General features: G+C 50.8%; 1 protein-coding gene across 3 annotated transcripts; it reads left to right on the forward strand.

Moving 5' to 3' along the window:
• Positions 1–4,647: 4,647 nt before the first annotated feature.
• Positions 4,648–23,330, forward strand: RRP1 (ribosomal RNA processing 1). Of its 3 annotated transcripts, none has more exons than XM_077119030.1 (14): positions 4,648–4,863; positions 5,940–6,022; positions 6,918–6,975; positions 8,222–8,307; positions 8,674–8,817; positions 10,250–10,311; positions 14,765–14,894; positions 15,114–15,178; positions 15,412–15,596; positions 17,638–17,717; positions 18,503–18,600; positions 18,899–18,918; positions 20,887–21,000; positions 22,721–23,330. In XM_077119030.1, exons 1-14 carry the CDS (start codon positions 4,731–4,733, stop codon positions 22,864–22,866), a joined length of 1,404 nt encoding a protein of 467 aa, XP_076975145.1. In that variant the 5' UTR covers positions 4,648–4,730; the 3' UTR covers positions 22,867–23,330. The 3 variants fall into 3 exon arrangements, with proteins under 3 accessions (XP_076975145.1, XP_076975146.1, XP_076975148.1); XM_077119033.1 differs by lacking the exon at positions 4,648–4,863 and adding an exon at positions 5,230–5,514; XM_077119031.1 differs by lacking the exon at positions 8,674–8,817.
• The last annotated feature ends 37 nt before the right edge of the window (positions 23,331–23,367 follow it).

Raw genomic sequence — 23,367 nt, forward strand, 5'->3', positions numbered from 1 at the left:
ATGGTTTGAAAAGTCTTAGCCTGTCTAGAAAGTGCTCAAGGGCCAGCAGCAGCTCTATCAGGGGCCTCCCTGACCTTCTGGGAAGTGAGTCCCTGGAGCCCAGGGCTCTGTGTGAAGGTTTAGCACAACAACCCTTTGCTAAGAGGGTGTGTCTGAACACAGATCCAGTCGACCCTCTCAGTGGAAATCAGATCGGAAATGCAGTTGTCTAGGAAGGACCTGTGGAGAATTCTGTTTGTCTGATGGTTTGGACCTCCTGGAACTGAGGGCAAAGTCAGTGAGGTTTTTGTGAAATTTCTCTTAACAGAAGCAGTGCCTGAAAGGGAGAGAGGGGCTGAGTGGAAGGCAGAATGACCTCTGGACCAAAGAGAGCTCCTCCAGCTAGGAGCGTGGGCCCACTCACATATGTGGAGAGGGCACGTCCACCCCGGTGCTTGGAGGGGCTGGACCTTGTGTCCACTGTTCAGGGAGGTTGCCACCACCCCAATGCTCAGAAGGGGTGAGGCCTGCACCCCAGTACCCACGGAAAGCCTGGTTGCAGCACAAGCACCTCTGCTCCTGTGGGTGGGAGCCCACGTGTAAGGAGGACCCTTGAAGATGTTATGAGTTACGATGAGACCAAACTGAACAAGGGTCTTAGTCCTCTAGGGCTGATGTCCTTATAAGCAAAGAAGATGAGGCACAGAAGAGAAGCCATGTGCAGCCAGAAGCTGGAAATTGATGGAACCCAGAAAAGAAAGGAGAAGATGTTGCCATGTGCATTATCACGTGACAGAGAAGCCAGGAAGCCCCAGAGACTGCTGGCCAGCCAGCAGAGGTCACGTCCGGGGGAGAGCCAGCCTTCTGCCACTGAAATAGAGAGCCAAGAAACTTCTCTTGTTAAGGCAAACCATTGTCTGGAATTCGTTTTAGCAGCCCAGAAAATAAAACAATCCATTTAGTGGCATTGTCGGATTTTTGTTCTTTTTAAGGCTGAGTAATATTCCATTATGCATATATACATGCTTTGTTTATCCGTTTCTCTGCTGAGGGCTGCTTGGGTTGTTTCCACCTTCTAGCTATTATGAATAATGCTGCCATGACCTGGTATACAAATATCAGTCTGAGTCCTTTCAATTATTTTAGTTATATACCTGGAAATGGGATTCTGGTTCACAGCCGACATCTAAATGCTTCTTAATGATGGTTATTTTTTTGCATGTAGAATGAAGCACATTTATTTTTTAGTTATACTGAAAATGTGACAAATTCTCCCACGAGCTGTCAGAATTAACAGGGTGTTTTTTGTTTGCTAATGCTGTCAGAATGCAATATACCAGAAATGGATTGGCTTTTATAAAGGGGATTTATTAAGTTGGAAGTTGTAATTCTAAGGCCATGACAATGTCCAAATTAAGGCACCAACAAGAGGATACCTTCACTCTAGAAAAGCTGGTCACTTCCAGGATTTCTCTGCCAGCTGGGAAGGCACCCGGTGACGTCTGCTGGCCCTTTGTTCCCGGGTGTTGTTGCTTTCAGCTCCTGCTTCCCGTGGCCTCCTGTCTGAGCTTCCATGGGTCCTCACTTAGCTTCTCCAGGGCAAACTCTGGATTTCTTCTCTTAGCTTAGCATTTCCAAACATCTGTGCTTTGGTTTCATTTCTCTGCTCTTTGTGTCAGTCCTGCAAGCATCTCCAAATGTCTGTCTCCATGCTTTCTCTCCAAAATGTTCTCCTCTCAAAGGACTCCAGTAAACTAATTAAGACCCACCTTGAATAGGGTGGGGTCACGCCTCCATGGAAAATAATCTAATCTAAAGGTCCTGCCCACAGCTGGGTGGATCACAGCTCCAAAGGAACAACCTATTCAAAAGATCCCACCCCCAGCAGATCTGCCCTGTAAGATTGGGGTAGGATGGAAAGAACATGGATTTCTGGGGTACATAACAATTCCAAACCAGCACACAGGGTATGGTATGCATTTCATCGACTTATACTGATGAAATTTCACATCAGAAATTCCCCTATGTCTATGAGAATGACCCTGCTTGGTTGGCATCTTTTCCCTGCCTTCGCCTGCTTGTCAGCATGCTGCTTTGTGACTTTATTGCCTGGAGCTGGTGATGCTGCGTGAGCTCCGGGAAGTAGGGGCGCCCTCTGCACACAGCCCTCGTCAGGGGCGCAGGGAGCCTGCTGAGCCACTGGGACTTAAGCAATAGGTGAGAGAACTAATTCTGATTCTAAAACTTTCTTTTCTTTTCTTTTTTTTTTTTTTTTTGCCTGGGCAGGCACTGGGAAGCAAACCTGGGTCTCCCGCATGACAGGCGAGAATTCTGCCTGCTGAGCCACCATTGTACCACCCTAATTTTGATTCTAAGACTGCTTTCTAAAATTTTGTTATGAAAATTTCCAAAAATAGAAAGAGTGGGAAGAATAGGACAGTGGAGGGCTGTGTCCCACTGCTGCAGTCAGCAATAGGTAACATTCTATCATAGTTGCTCATTGTGTCAGTCCGCGCTGGCAGAGAGACGACCAGCAGTTCAGGTAGACGGATAAGAGGCTCATTGTAAGAAATGGGCGCACGCCCTCTTCAGGGCTGGCAAGTCCCAATTTTATAGGGCAGGCCAGAGGCTGGAAATTCCAGGAGAGGTGATGCTGAAATCCGCAGGGGAGACTGGCAGGCTGGAAACTCAGAGAGGAGTCGACTCCAGGGGGTGGTCTGGGGGCAGACCTTCCTCCTGTGGAAACCTCAGTTCTTGCTCTTAAGGCTTAGGGTGACTGGCTGAGAGCCCCCCACTTTCCTGAGGACAATCTCCTCTCCTTCGTGCCAGCTGCCTGTAGCTGCCAGTCACACTTACAGGGTGCCTTCACGGGAACACCTAGGCTAGCGTGTGAGCAAACAACGGGACACCATCGTCCAGACACATAAAAATAACCATCACACTGCTCTGTATCTATCTGTGGGTATATGTGTGTGTGTGCACTGTTATTTCTTTATTATTTATCCAGAAGTCATGATGCTTTACCCCCACTGAGGACTTCAGCAGCCTTTCCCCAGGTGAGGGCCTTCTCTACATCATGGGTTGGCAAACTATGCTCCATGGGCCCAATTCTGCTCACCACCTAATATTGAAAATAAAATCTCATTGGAAGACAACCACACCCAACCATTTGCACAAACGCGGAGTCCTGTGGTCCACAAAGCTGAAAGAAAAGAACATAACACAGCAAGCCTGACTGCTCTCTCTGGAAAGGCCTGCTTACACGGTTGACCCTTGGCTGTCATCTAGGAATCGGATTTTGGGAGGGCTCCCCTTTCCTAACTGATCAGGGGGACTCACTGCCCTTGGCCTTTTGGTACAGACAACGTGGTTGATGCCGAACACCTGCTCTCCTTCTGGGAGTGTGGAGTCTTGGTCTGTGCTAGGCAGGCAGAGCTTACATGACCAGCCCCAATAAAAACCCTGGGCACTGAGTCTTTAATGGGCTTTGTTGGTAGCCAATTCCTACATGTTGTCACAACTCCTTGCTGGGGGAACTGAGTGTGTCCTGTGTCACTCCACTGGGAGAGGATGCTGGAAGCATCACCTGTTTCCTGGGGACATCGCCCTGGCACTTTTTCCCTTTGCTGACTTTGCTCCGTGTCCTTTCCCTGAAGTAAATCGTAGCTGTGCGCATGACTGCTTGAGGCTTCTCAAGAGTCCTGGCAAACCACGGAACCTGGAGGTGGTATGGGGACCCCCAGGTCACACAGAAACAACACCACTGGCACATCTAAGAAAATAAAGTTCTGTAATCTAACATCTACTCTATATGCACATTTCCCCAGTACTCCCCAAATGACTTTTATAGCTTTTTTTCTGCAGCAGGATCCAATCAGGATTTATAGGTTGCATTCTCCCCTTCTGTATACACTCATTCATTCATGCACTCCATTAACTTCTGGGAGAGATCAGAACGTTTGGTTTTGCAGAATGTCCCACAATCTGGATTTGTGATTTCCTTGTGCATCCTTCTCTATTTCCAGTCTTTCCTGAGAATTGGGAGGTGGGCCTAAATGCTTGAATAGATTGAAGTCATACACTTCAGCTAGAATGCCGCTCAGGGGACGCTGTGAAGCTGCTACTGCATCGCAGGAGGTGGCCCCTGCTGGCAGGGGAGTCCCATGACCAGCGACGCTAGCTTTGGAGGCGTGGGCAGTGGGGAGAAGAGTGCGCACTGTCCAGTTAGTAGGCAGCTGGGGAGGGGGAGCACGTGCCAACGCCCGTTCTCCAACAGCCTTATTCTGATGTTGTGCAGTTACTGATGACCTTTGCCCGGATCGTTTATTTCACCGAGAGTTGCAAACTGGCCCTTCTGCTCTACCTTTCCTTCCACCTGAGCTGGTTGGCGTTCTTCGGTAAAGACGAGCTTTCCCTCCTCAACTGGGAATGAACTTCAGTCCCTACTCAAAGGCAGGGCAAACCCTAAACCATTTCCCTTTAATTCACAATTAAAGACAATTAGAAGGGTTCAGAGGGAGCCGCCTGCAACGAGAACCTGCAGGGGAGGTCGCGCGGGGGAGGGGCGCGGGGACTCGCGGGCGGGGCCCGGCTCGGCCTTGCAGCGGCGCCGCCGGACCAGAAGGCGGCGCTGCGCGCAGCAGCAGCCGCGTCGCGGGCGTGTGACGTCACGGCGCGCGCCCCGCGGGTGCCGAGAGCGTCTGCGCCGGGGTTCGGGGTTTCGGCGGGTCCCGCGTGTCGCAGCCGGAGCCATGGTTTCGCGCGCGCAGCTCCCGCCCGAGATCCAGCTCGCGCAGCGCCTGGCGGGGAACGAGAAGGTGACCCGGGACCGCGCGGTGCGGAAGCTCCGGAAATACATCGTGGCCAGGACCCAGCAGGCCGCAGGTGGCGCGGGGATGCGGGGTGTGGGAGGGTGGACGCGGGCGACGGGGCGGGCGGCGGGGGTCCGGGAGGGGCGAGCGGCGGCCCGGCCGGGGGAGCCTCCATGTGGCGGGTCCGGCCCCCCTTCCCACCCGCGTTTCCTGGAAGCCGTGTGGGTCTCGGCTCGGAATCCTGCACCCGCACCCCACTCCCCAGGCGCTCGGTTAACTCCCGTTCCCAGCTCGGAGGTCCTCGGCTCTGGGAAGCCACCCCCGTGCCCCACGAGACCGCATCCGTCCGCCACCAACTGTTTGGGCTCCTGTATCTTCTCCTCGCAGCGTGCATCACTGTTTGTGCTTCTCTCTTTGTGTGATTATTGAATCGTCGATATTTTTTTTCCCTCGAGGGGGCGCCCCAAGAGGGCAGAGAAAAGGCTTCTTGTTAACGGGTCTCTGGAGCAGTGGTTCCCAAATGTGGCCCGCGACTAGCAGCTTCAGCATCACCTGGATACTTGTTAGAAATGCAAATTCTTGGGTCCCTTCCGTGCGGAGTCCGAAACCGTGGCGGCAGGTCCAGCAGGCTGTGTTTTAAGAAGCCCCCAGGCCATTCCCGTAGGAGCGCTTAAGTCAGAACTATTTCGGGACCAGAGTGTCAGATATGCAGACTAGGACCTCAGTAAGCGCTTGTTGGATGAACGATTTTGTATACCTGCCTTCCTTGACTAAATACATGAGCTTATGGTTTCTTTTAAAATTTGAGGTTTAACAGAAAAATGTATAAATCCTTACTTGTAAAGTTGGGGTGAATTATCACCAAAGACTCTCCAAAGTGGAGTACCGTGCCTGATACCTTGTAGAGTCTCTGGAGGCGAGTGGGTGAATGAATGAAGTGGCGGTTACCTGGAGGGATCCCTTCAGCCTCGGGCTCAGTAGGTTCTCAGCTACAAGGACCCCCTGAGAGGGGGGGCCCACCCTGCTCCCCTAGTTGCCGCCACAGCAGTGGAATTTGGCCTTCGTCCAGGCAGGCTTGTTCCTCTGGCTTCATTCTCAAACTAAAAGGTCAAAGTTCATTTAGTCTGAATGGGGCCGTTTTTGACGCAGGTGGTTTCACTCATGATGAGCTGCTGAAGGTGTGGAAAGGGCTGTTTTATTGCATGTGGATGCAGGACAAGCCACTTCTCCAGGTGAGTGTGTGAGAAGAAAGGAGAAGCAGTTCCTGGGGATGGTAGCAACTGTGGGAGGACAGGTGGGCATGTGGTTGACCCCATTTTAATATGGGTAGAAATGCTGGGCGAAGTTTTATAGCTTCACCACTTTGTCCTTTTTTGGCTGGAGGGAGCCAGGCCATGGGTTAGAGTGGATCTTACATTTGCTTAGGACTTTTCCATCATTCACTGAGCAGTAGCGCAGCAGAAGCAATACTGGTGGGATGCAGAGCAGGGCATGATATGGGGGAAACATGGGGGTTTGTGTTTTGTCAAAACAGAGCACCGAGGTAATAGAAGACAATGCACTATATCCAGGTCTAAGGCAATGATTTCTCCTGCTGTACTTTTTTTAAGGACAGTGTTTCTTGAACTATGAATTGTTTGCTGTGCTTCAAAATCACTGGGTGGTGGAGGTTCTTATTTAAAATGCAGGTTCCTGGTCTCAATTCTGTATCTACTAAACTAGAAGAATCTCTCAAGGGGAGACTCTGGAATCTTCCATCTTAGCAAGTGTCCCAGTGAGCAGTTTCTCATGATCTTGTTGGTCACATCTGCTGCTGGTAAAGTGGCAGAGCTTTCCGGGGCTCCCTTCTGCTCCTTCTTTGTCCTCCTTGGCCTTTGGCCTGTGCTGTACTGGTCATGGCTCAGGCATGGGACAGTTACTGTAGTGCCAGTCAGGAAGCTCCGTCATCCTGTCTGTGGGAGAAGGTTTTGCCCAGGGAACTTGTAAAACTCAAGTGCACTGGCTGCCAGACCCAGCAGAGTTTGTCACCTGTGTCGAGTGAATGCACAGCCGTGTGAGTCTCTCCTGTGTCGTTGTAAGACTGCATTTCTTCAGGGACTGAGGGAGTTTTCACTGTTCCCTATACAGGAGGAACTAGGGAGGACGATTTCCCAGCTCATCCATGCTTTTCAGACCACAGAGGCACGTAAGTACACCCTACTGCATTTAAATCCATTTATAAAGGCCAGAATCACTGTAAATCACAACTGCCAGACATAAGAGGTTGGCTACTGTTTTAAAGTCTACAGCAAATGATACCCACAAGCTATGGAAATGGGTGAAGGTCCTAGCTGGCACCTCAGTGCGCTCAAGTGTTCACGTGTGTTCATTCGGTTATCCCAAATAGACTCAGCTTTCCAGTAAGAGTCTAAAAGGCTAAAATCTCATGTTTTTAAATCCAGAAGGAAAGCTGGGGTAATATTACCTGGCTGTGACTGAACTCCAGCTGAGAGTTGTAAAGTTCCTGTCGATGGTTTTCCTTTCTGCTTTTGATCCTGATCGAGATCAGTAGTTCCATCCCTGCCTGCACCTCGGAGTCCCAGAGAGCCTTGAGGACACTTGTGTTCAAGTCCCTAGTCCAGGCCAGACCCCTCTGGGCTGGGCCTGAGCCCCTCACTGTCCCTGCCTGGTGTGGCATGGGTTCACGGTGGGCCCTGAGTGACGCAGGCAGAGCTGCATCAGGATGGTGTCAGAAGAGCCACAAGCAGCATCTCTCAGTTTGGGAGACTCTTGGAACTATACCTGAGAATTAGTGATGTAGTCTGAGTTTTGCTTTTTGAGTTTGCAGGGTGGTTTTCGTCCTCCACAGCAAGCTGGCATGGAATGGTCTGTGCGCAGCAGGCGGGTGGTCTGAACACACAAGTCCAGCCCTGACCCAGCCAGCTGATAGCCTGTGGGGAGACATGGTGGCCCTCTGGGTCCCTCTGTCTGATGTTTTCATTGTTTGTCCCTCTAGTGGGCAGGCATACTGCACACATTATGTGCAGTTAGGGTGCTATGGGCCGCCCCCAGGTGTCTGGCTTGGGTGTGGGTGATCCTCAGCCCTGGCCGGGGGTGGCAGACTCGCCTGGAGGTGCGGCAGGCAAGCAGCAGTCCATACCAGAGACCGCTGGGGCAGAGCTGCCTTCTGTGCTGCCTGCTCTCCTGTCCCTGTGCTCTTGTTCTTTGGAGAGCATGGCTACAGTTTGCGTTTGTAGCTGTGCTTCAGTTTCTTTCTGAGGTTCCTAATCCTGATTCTGAGAGAAATACGCAGAAGTGTCTTTCAGCTCAGCGGTCTGTGGACTGAGGCCTCCTGTCCAGGCTTCCTATTATTTTCCCGCCCCGGTTCCTAGAGTCGCATGCGTGTTCCCACGGGGAGCCTCTCCCGGCGCTAACGGCTTTCCCTCTCCCAGAGCACCTGTTCCTGCAGACCTTCTGGCAGACCATGTGCCGTGAGTGGATGGGCATAGACAGGCTCCGCCTGGACAAGTTCTACATGGTGAGAAGCTGGGTGCGGCCCCCTGCCAGGACCCCGTTCCCCGCCCCCCCCCCCCCCCGCAGTGCCTGCAGGTGGGTGGGGATCAGTGATTGGGGCGCCCGGCAGTTCTGTGTGCCGGCCATCGTGTTGCTGCTGCCCAGCTTCAGGGAGAGCAGTGGTCTGGCCTCTGAGCCCCTTCCCCCCGATCACTCACAGAGGTGAAGGCTCTGGGGCAGTGAGGGACCCCGAGGCAGGGTTCCTGTAAGTCCTGTGTGTCCGAGGATGGGACAGAACCTTGTCTGGGAGACAGTTGTCTGGGATTCTGCCCCAGTGTCCCCCTCCTCAGAAGATTACTGGGCGGATAAGGAATTCTCCCTCCCATTGTAGATCCTTAAAGCAGCCACACAGACTTTGGGGTCAGAGGAGGCAGCTCTTGGTCGGAAGGGTCAGAACTGCCTTCCTGGTGAGACTCGGCTGCAAGGCCGTGTCCCCCGCCCTGTCCTCCGCCATGTCCGTGGCAGGGCGGCCGAGGTGAGTTCAGAGCACCACTGCCTGGCTTGCCAAATGCTGGGCCCGTGGGGGTAGTTGTTGTCTTTCAGGCAAAGTGGTTAAGATTATAGTGGTGCAGCATTCAGTTTTCTGAACAGTTTTCTTTCTTCTTCCCAATTACATTCTGTGGATTTAGGTCAGTAATTTCACTCTGAAAAATACAGGGGAAATTTATGTTTTCCAGACATAATTTTCTTGCTACTTTGGCCGCCCCTCCTGCTAAACCGTGGTCTGGTTATGGGTGGAGCTCACTGTGATTCTGGGACAGCCCCAGAGATGAGACACATGATTGGGGCTGGGTTGGGACGCCTGAACAGGGCAGTGTCCTGACTTCGCTGAGGATGGGTCCCCTTGGGGCTGTGCTCACTTACTGACCTGCCCCTCTGCCTCAGTGACCAGCTTGAACTTGGGCCCGGATTAGGTGGCTAATATGTGTCTGTAGATGTTCTTGGCAGGCAGTTGTCCACCTAGAAAAGCATGAGTGCAGGGGGGCTGGTTGGAGCAATTGAGAATGGAGGTAGGTGACAGCCAGGGACCAGGCATTGTGCTTGGATTTATCAGAAAAGAATCCTTAGAAAGCATTCTGCTTATCTGAAGTGTACCTGCCGGGCCCTTTCACAGCATGCGTTCTGTGCCGTTGAAGGCCTGTCTTCCCTCGCACTGAGTGAGTGCACGAGACTGAGTGCAGCAGCACAGCCCTCCCGCTGTCGAGGCAGCTGTCTCCGGCAGTGCCTGGTGTTCTGGGCGGCATCCTGGCTGTGACCAGAGGCTCCTCGGGGCTGCACGTATCTGGGAGGGGGGCTGCTGTGCAGAGCACACTGGGCCTTGTGATGGGGACACAGGAGAATTGGAATCGTAGGGGTAGATTTTGTGCCTCTGGAGCTTGGTTTAAATTTGTGGCTTAGGGAGAGAGTCTTTTCTTTTTTCTTCTTTTTAATTAATTTATTTATTAATTAAAAAATTTTTAACAACAAATGAACAAAAACATTCTTAACATATGATCATTCCGTTCTACATATATAATCAGTAATAGGGAGAGAGTCTTGACTGTGTATTGGAGCAGAAAAAAGGTAAACGGGGCTTGCGTTGTGTTGGGGAGAAGCTTTCAGATGGGCCGCTGGTTTTGCCGAGGTGCTCTACCTCCATGGAAGGCCTGAATTCCCGGTGCTCACTTCTAGACAGAAACTGTCTGGTCTGAGCCTTGCCTGTGATTCTGTGTTTGTCACTGCATCCTCATCTGCTGTTGCTCTTGGGAAGTCAGAGTGTCTTAGCCCAGGTGGAGCTGTTGTTTTCTAGGCCCAGGGGCCTGATGGCCTGGTGTCCTGTCCTAGTGAAAGTCCTGTCACAGGGGCAGGTTGGGGTAGGTGTTGTCTGGGCCGTGCTTCCTTAACACTGGCCCCCTTCTGTGCCACAGCTCATGCGGATGGTCCTGAATGAGTCCTTGAAGGCCCTGAAGACGCACGGATGGGACGAAAGGTTGGCAACACGCAGCCTGAGATGGCCGCTCTCCTAGCTAGTCCAAGGGCGGCAGGTCCAAAGGCAGTGGGCGGTGGATCTGAAGGTGGCAGATAAGAGGGTGGCAGGTTTAGGGGCTGCAGGTGGTGGGTCCGAGGGCAGCGGGCCTGCGGGTGGTGGGTCCGAGGGCAGCGGGTCTGAGGGTGGCAGGTGGTAGGTCTGAGGGCAGCGATGGGAGGGTGGCGGGTCTGAGGGTGGCAGGTAGTGTGCCCAAAGATAGCACTTTGCACCCTCTGGTTCGTGTCCCAGGAACCTGGAGCCACATGTTCTTCTTTTAGCTGTTGGTTGTAGGGAGACATTAGCCTATACGCCAAACAATGACCCTGACGGTGCTTAAAAGGAAGGCTTTTTTTTTATTTTTTTACATTTACTAGATTCTTTTTTTTTTTAAACTTTTTTTATTAATTAAAAAAATTAACAAACAAAACATTTAGCTATCATTCCATTCTACATATACAGTCAGTAATTCCTAATATCATCATTTCTTAGTACATTTGCATCGATTTAGAAAAAGAAATACAAAGACAACAGAAAAAGAAATAAAATGATAATAGAGAAAAAAAAAGACTATACATACCATACCCCTTACCCCTCACTTTCGTTTACCACTATTTCAAACTGAATTTATTTTAACATTTGTTCCCCCTATTATTTATTTTTATTCCATATGCTTTACTCTTCTGTTGATATAGTAGCTAAAAGGAGCATCAGACATAAGGTTTTCACATTCACAGAGTCTCATTGTGAAAGCTATATCATTGTTCAATCATCATCAAGAAACATGGCTACTGGAACACAGCACTACATTTTCAGGCAATTCCCTCCAGCCTCTCCACTACATCTTGAACAACAAGGTGATATCTATTTAATGCGTAAGAATAACCTCTAGGATAACCTCTCGACTCTGTTTGGAATCTCTCAGCCATTGACACTTTGTCTCATTTTACTCTTCCCCCTTTTGGTCTAGAAGTTTCTCTCAATCCCTTGATGTTAATTCTCAGCTCATTCTAGGGTTTTTCTCAGACACTTGATACTGAGTCTCAGCTCATTCCAGGATCTCTGGCCCACGTTGCCAGGAAGGTCCACACCCCTGGGAGTCATGTCCCATGCAGAGAGGGGGAGGGTGGTGAGACTGCTTGTCATGTTGGCTGGAGAGAGAGGCCACATCTGAGCAACAAAAGAGGCTCTCTTGGGGGTGACTCTTAGGCCTAAATTTTAAGTAGACTTGACCTATCCTTTGTGGGGTTAAGTTTCATGTGAACAAACCCCAAGACTGGGGGCTCAGCCTATAGCTTTGGTTGTCCACACTGCTTGTGAGAATATCAAGAATTCAACTTGGGGAAGTTGAATTTCTCCCCACTCTCACCATTCCCCGAAGGGGGCTTGCAAATACTTTTCCAGTCACTGATCAAATCATTCTGGGATTCATCAGGGGATCACTCTGGACAAACCAACAAAATCTCATGCGTTACCTGAGATTCCAAGTACTTATGACATTCAATCAAACTATCTACATGAGTTATATTAGGAAATGCTCTAGTCAAAATCTAAGTTTTGTAACAAATAAACATTTTTTGCTTTAGTCTCACACATAAGGTGACATTTTAAAGTATTATCATCTGTTTTCAGCACCCTGCAATAATGACATTCCTTTGTTCTTCCTCATGCCAAAACATTTTTAAAATTTGTACATTGTACATTTCACTGTTATTATACACTCTAGGCATTCCTAGATTATACCATCTCAATCTTTAACGTCTATCTTTCTTTCTGATTTCATTTATGTCCCCAGCCCTCCTCCTTCTATCATTCTCACATGCAGCTTCATTCAGTGTTTCAACATAATTACATTACAGTTAGGTGGTATTGTGCTGTCCATTTCTAAGTTTTTGTATCCAGTCCTGTTGCACAGTCTGTATCCCTTCAGCTCCAATTACCCACTATCTTTCCCTATTTCTATCTCCTGATGATCTCTGTTACCAACGACATATTCCAAGTTTATTCACTGATGTCAGTTCATATCAGTGAGACCATACAGTATTTGTCCTTTGGTTTTTGGCTAGTCTCACTCAGCATAATGTTCTCAAGGTCTGTCCATGTTGTTACATACTTTATAAGTTTGTTCTGTCTTAGAGCTGCATAATAGTCCATAGTATGTATATACCACAGTTTGTTTAGCTACTCGTCTGTTGATGGACATTTTGGCTGTTTCCATCTCCTTGCAATTGTAAATAATGCTGCTATAAACATTGGTGTGCAAATGTCCGTTTGTGTCTTTGCCCTTATGTCCTCTGAGTAGATACCTAGCAATGGTATTGCTGGGTCATATGGCAATTCTGTATTCAGCTTTTTGAGGAACTGCCAAACAGGAAGGCATTTTTTAAAAGTTACAATTTGTGTATAAGTTTATGGATGATCCTGGGTTTTTTTTTTTTTTTTTTGACCTTGATGACACGTTCTTATCGTGAATCAGAATTTGAGTCCTCAGCTTGAGAAGGATGAGCAGCTAAGTAGCTTTTTTTTTTCATGGGCAGGCACCAAGAGTCGAACCCGGGTCTCCGGGAGAACTCTGCCTGCTGAGCCACCGTGGCCTGCCCTAAGTAGCTTTTTTACAAAAACATCCTGCGTTCATGTTAGTGGCAGTTGCTCCCAGCTATGGAAATCCCTGCCTTGTCCAGCCTCCTCGTCAGCAACTGGGGAGTGAGTCTGCCGGGACCGCCAGCCAGCCCTGTGTCCTGTCTGGGTTCCGGTCCTTGCTGGCTCTGGACAGCTTTTGTGTCTAACTGAAGGGCCGTGGATTTCTAAACCTACACAAGGCATTCTGAGTTCTCCCACCCAGAGTGGCTTTCTGAGCATTTAATGTTTTAAAATTTTTTAGTTATTTAAGTGTTTTTTTTTCTAATTATGAGATCCATGCATGTTTAGTGTAAAAAACTGGGAAAACTTTAATAAAACTTGAAAGAGTAATTTTAACTCCGGAAGGTGATCGCTTTTAACCCAGTGTTGTGTGCTGCATATGCCACTGCGGCAGCGCACAGGGACACCCATGTATTTACAAAAGTGGTCTCAAACTGAAAGCAATAATTTGCAGACGGCTTTTGTAGTTTACTTAAGCCAAGCCCCTGTCACTGTTCAGTGTTCTTCTGAAGCTGCATGGTCTTTTTTTGGCAGTGGGGAGAGGGGCTTTAGAAAAATGTAATTTGAGTTGATTTGTAATTAAACATCGTATGTTAATGGAGTTTATTTCAAGTTTATTAGTACTGAACCTAGTACCCAGGTGTCAAAATAGCTTCCAGGGCAGAGGGAGGCTTGGGGTGTTTTCTCTCCTGGGTAATCAACTTAAGACATTCTTGCCCCATTTTTCCTTCTGGAAAAGACTGGGCAGAAGTTGAAGTTGGGCTCTCCTTCCCTGGATTTCATGATGATGCCGCCTTGTGGCTCTAAGGTGTGCATTCTCCTGGGGGGTTTCACAGTCTGGGCCCCGGCGGCGGTTGGTGTCCAGCCTGACCCCCAGGTCTGACCTTGAGGCTGGAGGCGCTCACTTGTTTTAGGACTTGGTTTGCATTCTGGAACTTGGGCCGAGCTGACAGTTGAAGGACGATTTTATTTTAGTGTTCACATCCTTATTTTTGTAACTAGTAACTCAACCCAAAGATCATGATGAAGAAATTGGTACCCTCTCCTCCTGGCCCTGGAATACCCTTAGTGCTAGTTGTTTGGTTCATGCTTACGGTGACTCTCCGTTCTTCTGCAGAGGTGTTCGGACTTTGTTTTGCTTTATCTTGGAAGTGCTGGCAGTAGTGTCACCAGCACAGGGAGCAGTCTTTGTGTCTAAGCCTCTTTATCTTGGTTTGCACCTGACCTTGCCTCTCCTCCTTCTCCCAGAATCCTTGCAGAGCATAGCACCCCTCTTCATGAACTCTGCCTGCTGGTTTATTTATTTATTTATTTATTTGCATGGGCAGGCACTGGGAATCAAACCCGGGTCTCCAGCACGGCAGGCAAGAACTCTGCCTGCTGAGCCACTGTGACCTGCCCTCTTCCTTCATGAAACCTTGTTGGGCATCGAAATCACCCAGGGAACTTCCAAAAAGAGAGCATGGGGTCTAAATTATCTAGTCCCCAAGGAGCTCCCTTTGCCTCTAGGCCACCAGCCCCTGGTGGCAGGTTCTGGGGCCCACCAGACCCCTAAAACCACAAAGAACTTGAAAGTGAGGCTATCATCAGAGAGTGTACCTCATGCAGCCAAGAATGGAAGCAGGTTCAGGAATTGCAGCTTTGTTCCCCTTCCTTGGCTGGCATCTCTCTGTCTTTGTGTTCCATCTTCCGTCTGTCTCCTGAGTCAGTGGTCAGCATGGATGGCAGTGTGAGGTGGAGCTTGCTCCTGACCTATGGTTGCCTTCTGTTTCCTCAGACAGATGGAAAAGCTGCTGAAGCTGCTGACGACTGAGATCCTGCACCCAGACAGCCAGGCCCCCAACGGGGTGAAGAGTCACTTCATTGAGATCTTCTTGGAGGAGCTGACCAAAGTGGGCGCCCAGGAGGTGAGGGCAGTGGGTCAGGCCAGGGCCCCTCTATGGTCTTCATGAACCCTGGGCTGGGGTCAGGCCGGGGCCCCTCCGTGGTCTTCATGAACCTGGGACTGGTCAGGCCGGGGACCGTCGTGTGGTCTTTGTGAACCTGGGGGCTGGGGTCAGGTGGGGCCCCTCGCATGGTGTTGATAAACTGAGGCCCTGAAGTGGCTCTTGCTTCCTCCTCTGTAGCTCACGGCTGACCAGAACCTCAAGTTTATCGATCCCTTCTGCAGAATCGCCGCCAGGACTAAGGAGTGAGTGGCAAGACTGCTTTGTCAGTCTAGGCTGTTCCTTTTCATTGCATTCTCCAGGATGACTTTTCCAGGAAGTCATCCCTCTAGTAAGAGAAGACAAGTTGGGTTGAATATACAGAGACAGGACTGCTTAGAGGCCGTTAGGCCGTGCGGATGGGTGGAGGGGGCAGTGTGTGTCTCTTCTGTGTAGGATCGGCTCACGGATCTGCTTCCTTCCCCCTGCTCGCCCTCAGCACCCTGGTTTTGCATAACATAGCCCAAGGAATCTTTGAAACGATCGTGGAACAGGCCCCATTTGCCATCGAGGACTTAATGAATGAATTGGATGCACAAGAAGAGGAGGAGGAGGAGATGTTGGAGGGTGACAGTTGTGACTCGGACGAGCCCCTTGAAGAGTCCCCTGGGAAGCTGCCTAGAGGTGAGGCTTGAGCATGCTGGGTGCTGACGGCATCTCGCCTCCCCTGTGCCCCTGCCCTGGTTAGGGCCTGTAGCCAGTTGCCTCCCTGCTGTGCCAAGTTCCCAACATCTGTCCTCATGGTAGCCGTGGGATCTTTTAAAAGTATAAAGTGTGTATCATTGTTCCTCTTGGGATGCTTGGTGCACTGTCTGCGCACCTGGGCTCTTCCCTGTGCTGGTCCTCAGCTCCTGGGCACTCCCCACCTTGGGCCCGCTGCCTGGAGTACACCCAGGTGTCTGTTCTGCTCACCTGTCACTCGGGCGGCCCGCTTTCCCTATGAACTGCGTGTTCGTCACAGTCCTCATTGCACGAGGGCAGGGGGCTCGTTGCTGCTGTGTCCCCAGTGGAAGTGCTTTGTGCTTGGGGCCTTTGTGTTCTGGGTGGTGGCAGCCTCCGGCTTGGCCTGCTTCTGGCCTCAGTGGGACAGGTGTGCTGACCCTGCAGGTGGCTGTGAGCTGCCCGCTGGCCTTGCACGGATCTGGCTTGTCTGCTTCTGCTGTGATGTGGCTGGCCCTTCGGGACCCTGTGCTGTGTACTGTGGGGGGGGTTACCCCCGTTGCCTGCTCCGTGGTGACCTTGCTGTCCTCCTGGTGTGCTCCGTGGCTTTCATTTGGACGGACCCCTGGTGCCCATCCTTTAATGCGTCTTAACTGTCCCGCCCTCTCGGTTCTCCCTCACCCAGTTGATCCTGACTGTTTGGGCAGTTGCCAGAGCACCCCCTGTCCAAGTACCGCTCTGGCCCCCCTGAGGCCGTGCTGTCATGCCGTCATTTTGTTCTGTCCTCTCTCCTCCCCTCACGGTCACCTTTTGTCCAGAAGCCTCAGATCCAGGTGGTGCCCCAAAGCCCCAAGTGCCCAGGCTGGTGCCAGGTCCCCAACAGGGTTGCCATCCTTGCAACCCCAATTCCACCAGCCTCAGGGGTAGATTTAGCTGCTGTCTTTCTCACTTCTGGAACATTTTGCAATCCATTTTTTTCTAATTAATTTTGATTTTTTTTTTGAATCCCAAAAAAACACCAAACAAATGCAAACATTTGTAACTTTTGATCATTCCCTTCTACGTATATAATTAGTAATTCACAATATCATCACATAGTTGCATATTCATCATCATGATCATTTCTTGGAACATTTGCATCTATTCAGAAAAAGAAATAAAAAGACAACAAAAAAATTCATACACACCATTACCCCCCACCCGTCCCCCTCATCGATCACCAGCATTTCATTCTAAATTCATTTTAACATTTGTTCCCCCTATTATTCATCTTTATTCCATATGTTTTACTCATCTGTTGATAAGGTAGATAAAAGGAGCATCAGACACAAGGCTTTCACAATCACACAGTCACATTGTAAAAGCTTTATCATTATACAGTCATCTTCAAGAAACATGGCTACTGGAGAACAGCTCCACATTTTTAGGCAGTTCCCTCCAGCCTCTCCACTACATCTTGACTAACAAGGTGATATCTATTTAGTGCGTAATAATAACCTCCAGGATAACCTCTCGACTGTGTTTGGAATCTCTCAGCCATTGACTCTTTATTTTATCTCATTTCACTCTTAACCCCTCTTGGTCGAGAAGGTTTTCTCAGTCCTCTGATGCTGAGTCGCAGTTCATTCTAGGAGTTTTCTCAATCCCTTGATGCTGAGTCTCACCTCATTCCAAGTGCAATCCATTTTTGCTGCCTGCAACACCTATTCTTAATGTCTTTCCCTCCAGCAGGACTGGCTGGGTCCTGCCTCCCCAGGAGCTCTTTATTGTTTTCTGGTGCTTCTGTTCTTTGTGAGAGCCGTGTGGTCCCTCTTGTCACGTTGTCCTGGGAGCTCTTACCTCACCCTTAACCTGCACTTAACAGCAAGGCCGATAAACCCTGGCGGTGAGGCTCCTGGCCTCTAGTTCAGAGTTGTGTTTTGGCATCCTGGCTTCTGGGGCTTGGCACGGGACCCTTGACATGCTGGCCTGAGTGCTTGAGCTCATGGCTCCCTTCTCGTTCTAGGCTCCATCGGTAGGACCGAGCCAGAGGCAAGGGACAAGGTGGTGGGAGACAGTGGGGACAGCACTGGTGCCGTCCTCCAGGTAGGTGGGCTGCCTTCTGGGCTGAGTCCCTGAGTCCCTGGCTCCACTGCAGGCCCATAAGCAGGGGCTGGGCTCCTGTGGTGTGATTCAGAAGTGCTGAACTTCACGATTGGTTAGCCTGGGAGGAGTGCAGGTGCAGTGTGGGGCAGGTGGGCCCCAGGCAGACCTCCTCCTTGGCAAGTAGCAGCCCCCTCCTAGAGGAAATGCCCCCCTTGGCAGGGCTGGGCTAATGGACCTGTGCTCTGCCCGAGCAGGTACAGTGAGCAGGGTCCATGGCTTCAGGCACATTGGAAGGCAGGCGAGGCCGAGGGTCCCTGGGATGCTCCTTCTGTGTCTTTCTCCAGGGTTCGTCCCCTTGAGCTGTCCCCTTGGGCTGTCCGAACCTTCATGACAAAAAGACCTGTCGGATGTCTGGCACCAAGAACATAAAATGCTTTGTTACTAATTTTTAAATGTTGAGTATCTGTTGAGTTCTATTTAGGTTGTGTTTGGTTAAGTAGGACTTATTAAAATCTGTTTGTCCTTTGTTTTCATTTGCTTTCCCTGGGCTGTGGGGGATGCCGGCCAGCTGGGGCCTGTCTGCGTGGCTCTCAGTGTTCCTTTGTGGCACTCCCAGCCTTGCCCTGTGGGAGGCACCCGTTGGTTGGAAGGAGGTGGCAGGGACACTCGGGGGTCTGTGGGATGACAGTGGGGCCAGCACATCGAACTGAGTATGTCTCATTCCCATTGGTCACCCGTTCCTGGAGCCTGAGAGAGGGGCCTGACAATTTCTCTTTTTGAAACAGTTTGACTACGAGGCGGTTGCTAACAGGCTCTTTGAGATGGCCAGTCGGCCCAACACTCCTTCACAGAACAGGAAACGTCTCTACAAGGTGGTCCGGAAGTGAGTAACTGATGGGGTCTTCCCATGCCTTTGGAATTGCCCTTTGCTTTGCCCTTGGCTTTAATGGCATAAGGGTGCTTTTGCTCTGCTCTGAAGTCCCTTGAATGACCAGGGCAGATGGGGTCACTTTGACAGTGCCGTCTTTAGAACTCAGACTGTGCTTCTGGAGCGGTGGGCCTGGGGCTCAGCTCAGTCAGTTCAGGGAAACCACTAGGGTCGCCCTTTAGGACTCTGCAGTGTTTACATCAGGGCTGGGCAGCTCGGTGGTGGTAAGTAACTGTGTCCTTTGTTCTTTCAGGTTGCAGGAGCTTGCTGAAGGTGAGGATTGGGCCATGTTTGCTAGTAGTCTCCTGATTTGGGAGGAATTACGTTCTCTTGGGGGTGGGTTGGGTCCATGCATTAAGCCCACAGCACAAAAACTGGCGTGGGAAAGGGAGGGAAGGTGGGGCCCCGTGGCTCCAGCTCAGTGGTTGTCACCACGGCCTGGGGCCTGGGAACCTGCATTTGTACGAAGTGCCTGGGTAAGGCTTGACGCTGCTGATCCAGGACTCTGAGAGCCCTTCTTTTGCTGCCTGGGCTGATGGCAGCGGGAGGGCTCAGTCTCCTTTGAACATGCTTGTTCCTAGTTGTGGGTGTGGGCCCAGTGCAGGTGGGTGGCCCAGGCCACTGTCCTACAGATGGAGGAGCTGTGTGTCCTGGTGGTAGCAGGGCTGTGAGTTGTGATTGGCTGCTGTGGGCATTGAGGTGGGTTGCTTCTCCCAGCCCCTCCCAGCCCTCTCCGAAGTAGGTGCCCATAGCTGGGGCTGACAGCTGGGGCTGGGTGTGGTCTTTGGCTCTGGCCATGTGTGAGGCAATGCCTAAGCTGGCTTGGAGCCCCACTGGGTCTTAGGAGATGGTGTGGATGAGGGAGTGGTGAGGTGGGCTATCCTTGCTGGAGCAGAGTCCTACTGTTGTGTGCAAAGATGCCTTCGCCTTTCAGTTTATGGCCGATGGACTTGGAGTGGCCTGTCCTAGTACCCTCCCTTTGGGGTTTATGACTGAAGATGTTAAGCGTTTTCCCCAGCAGCTTATGAAAATTTTCACATGTACATCAGAGTTGAAAGAATTTCCCAGTGAATTCCTGTATATCCACCACCTGAATTTTACCATCAACACTTAACAGTCTTTTTTTCCAAATTGTGTTAACTTTATTTAAAAACACATATCCACCAACCAAAAACTCCCTTTCCCTTCTTCTCCCTGTCCTCTGGTGACCTTATCGACTTTCTGTCTCCGAATTTGCTGTTTCGCAGTAGGTGTCTTTTGAGCCTTCCTTACTCGGCATGGTGTTTCTAAGGTCCTTCCACGCGGTAGCGTCTGCAGGACTCAGCCTGCTCTCAGCTGCGTCGTGTCCCCTTGTGGGATGGACCTGGTGTCTGTGCATTCGTCTGTTCATGGTCACCTGGGCTGTTTCAACTTTTTGGCAATTGTGAATAATGCTGTTATAAGCATTGGTGAAAAGTATGTTTTGACTCTGTTTTCACTTCTTTGGGGTATCCACTTGGGAGTGGAACTGCCAGGTCATATGGTAATTCTACATTAATGCTTTGAGGTACCTCCATATTGCTTTCCACAGCTGCTGTGCCGTTTTACACCCCGCCAGTGCACTGCTGCTCTTCCTGTAGCATGTCAGTCCATCCCACCGTCCATCAGTACATCCCACTGTCCATCAGTCCATCCTGCTGTTTTGATACATGTCAGAATAAATTGCAAACAGCAGTGTGCTCCCCTGGAAGTACTGCCACATGTGTGTTGTGAACTAGTAAAGGCCAATATGTTTTCAGGTAAAATTTATATATAATAGAGTTTGTGAATATTAACTTATTTGCTGGATTTTTTTTTACTTTCATGGGTTGACACTGGGAATTGAACCCAGGTCTCTGGCATGGCAGGTGAGAACTCTGCCACTGAGCCACTGTTGCCCATCCTTGTTTGCTGGGTTTTTGATGAGTGCATACACATCTGTAATCCAAACCCTTCAGGATGCAGAATGCCATCAGTGGCCTAGAAAGTTCCCTCTAAGCCCCTTTGCAGCCTGAAAGCATTTAAAAAATCCTCCAAATACAACGTAATCGCCCCAGGTGGGGTGGTGTTGAGCTGGTGGATTTCAGCGGGGGGCATCAGGACAGCTTTGGGGTGTTAGGATAGGCTCTTGTACAGTGTGTGTGGCAGTGGTGCTCACTGGATCAGACCAAAGCGTCTGCACCCTCCCCTTGGCACCCCTGATTCATCTGCCTTGTTCTCCAGGCCACTTCCCTGAGGATGATGTTCCGGAAAAGGTCTACAGGCACCTGCATGAAGGGAGGCTGGAAAGGAAGAAGAAGAAGCGCCGGCCCAAACCCCAGTTGCGAAACAAGAAAGGTAGGACTAGGGCTAGTTGCTGACTGGAAAGGTGGCTCAACTTCCCTGCTTGCTTGTCTCCCTTTTCCATGTCACCAGTGACACCTGCTTGTCCACGGGTTGGCATGGAAAGGCTTTCCTCCAACGTAATGCTGCAGTATGTCCAGCACCTGACTGCCCCATGTACATGCTGGCCAGTCTGGACCAGACGTCCTGCAACAGCAGAGGCCACCATGTGTCCTGGCTGGGCCTCAGCTTCCTGGCTCCTGCTGCACCACTTAGCTTACCTGAAGCTCTGTCTGCTCGTCTTACCCTCTCCAGCCTACTAGTTTATCCTCTCATCTGGGCCGTCTCTTCTTGGCCCTCTCCACCTCCCTGGATTTGAACCCCCCATATTCCCCCTCTGCTCCTCAGCACCCTCTGAAGGACTTCGGTCCTGGCTGCTCTCACCCTGGCTTTCACGGACCTCCCTCCGCCTGCCTCTCTGCAGGTGCACACGTGTGTTTAGAGTGCGACCCCTCCCTGCAGGGCTTCATGTGCTCATGTCCCTCGCTGGGTCTGCGGGATGTGGCAGCAGAGTGGGGCTGGTGGCTGGTGCTGCACAGGAGGAGGAGGAAGAGGAAGAGGAGGAGAGGTGGCCCCACCCCCAGCTCTCTCGAGAGCCTCTCCAAGTCGTCCCATGGACACCCAAACAGGCTGTAACTTCCATGGGTCCTACTTGTGAAGTGTCATTGGTTTCACCTCTCCTCTGTCGGGTCCATATTCCATGCCTGGACCTTGTGCCACCATCTGGCTGTGCCCTCTGCTCAAGCTGCTCTCAGCTGGGCTCATGCATCGACATCACAGTACCCCCACCTGTGCCATCTTTGCATTCTCTGTGGTCCAGGAAGCTAAGACCAAGCCTCTCCTTCTGGCTCTATGAGCCTGGCCCACTGGCTCGTCCCTCTTTGCCCAGTGCCATTTCTTGCCTCTGCACGGGTCTTAGACCAGTCCTGCTTGTCCCCCCCTTCATGCGTCAGCACTCCACTTCTATCTTCCTGAGTCTGTCCAGAGGGCTTTCCTAGGCATCTCCGCCTAGGAAAAGCTTTCTCCTGTGTCCTGAGCCTGCCTGGTGCTCCTGGAGCTCAGTGGCCACACAGGCACAGAGGTGGGCCTCACCAGCCCCATTGGCGGTGGGCATGGCCGCAGTGAGTCTTGGTTTCTCCTGAGGCTGTCTGTCCTTCTGGTAGCAAATGTGTATGTGATCTGTGCTCCCTGGTGCTGATATCTTCAGTTAGGGAGTTGAGGTGAAATGCACCCAGGTTTTTTTTTTGTTTTTTTCTCCTCATGGGATATAGTGGTTTTTATTATTCAAGAGCTATACTCACATTAAATGCATATTAGTTTTCATGTGATAGTTCATTCCATCACAGGACGGTAGAAAACATTCAGCTCTCTCTGAGCTTCAGGACCAGGAAAACGTGTGAGTGTCCTTATTGCCCCTAACCCGTAGTCAGCATTTTTGGCCTCACTTTCGGCTGTTTGAGTGAGATGGGTCTTTACCCACTATAAACCAAGTCTCAGACACCCGAACACAAACCCCTGGTGGAGTCGCGGTTTGGAGCAGCCTTGCTGTGCTAGCTGCTTGGATCCGTGTCCTCTTGCTCTTTCTCGTCCCTGTGTCTCTGGTGGCTGCACTGCCTTGGCTATGGCCCCGCGTTTGCCCCTGTGTGTGGCTCACAGTGCCTTGTTGTTTCACTAGGGAAAGGGGAAGAAGAGGACACAAGTCCAGATCTGAGCTCCAGAAAGAAGAGGAGGAGGAGGAAGGGTAGGAGGGCAGACCCCACTGGGCAGCCCAGGACAGACCGGGATCCAGGAGCAAGAGGGGCTCGCTGGAGGAGGCCATAGCAGCTGTCCGCCACCAAAACAAGCTGCCGTTGGAGCTGATTTCCGGGAACCCAAGAAGAAAAAGAAACGGATGCTAGAGAGCGAGAAGTGACATGAGCCGGCCTCAGGAAAGACAGATGGAGGCCATTGCTGTAGGCTCGCTCTTTCTGCGTGCTCCAGGTGAATAAATGGACATTCTAACTGCTGGGGTCCTATACCCGGTGCGCCAACAGCTCAGAGCCTGCAACGTGAAGAAGCGGCGGAGGGTCAGTGCTGACGAAGGACTGGACCCTTTTCTTTCGGGCTGGTGTCCCAGGAAACCATTTCTTGCCCTGATTCAACTGTGCTGTGGTTGTCATGGCCTCGGGTCAGGAAATCAACTTCTCAGACTGACAGCCACTGGCCAGGCAGTCTGTCCCCCAGTAAGGAATTGGTTTTGTACATTATGGGGCATCCATGAAATAAAAAGATACAGTTCTTAAGAAGTGTTGGTTTCTTCTTTTCATTTCCTCAGTTGTCATA

The sequence above is a fragment of the Tamandua tetradactyla genome, chromosome 10 (genome assembly GCF_023851605.1).
Source record: "Tamandua tetradactyla isolate mTamTet1 chromosome 10, mTamTet1.pri, whole genome shotgun sequence".
In the NCBI taxonomy this organism is placed as follows: domain Eukaryota; kingdom Metazoa; phylum Chordata; class Mammalia; order Pilosa; family Myrmecophagidae; genus Tamandua; species Tamandua tetradactyla.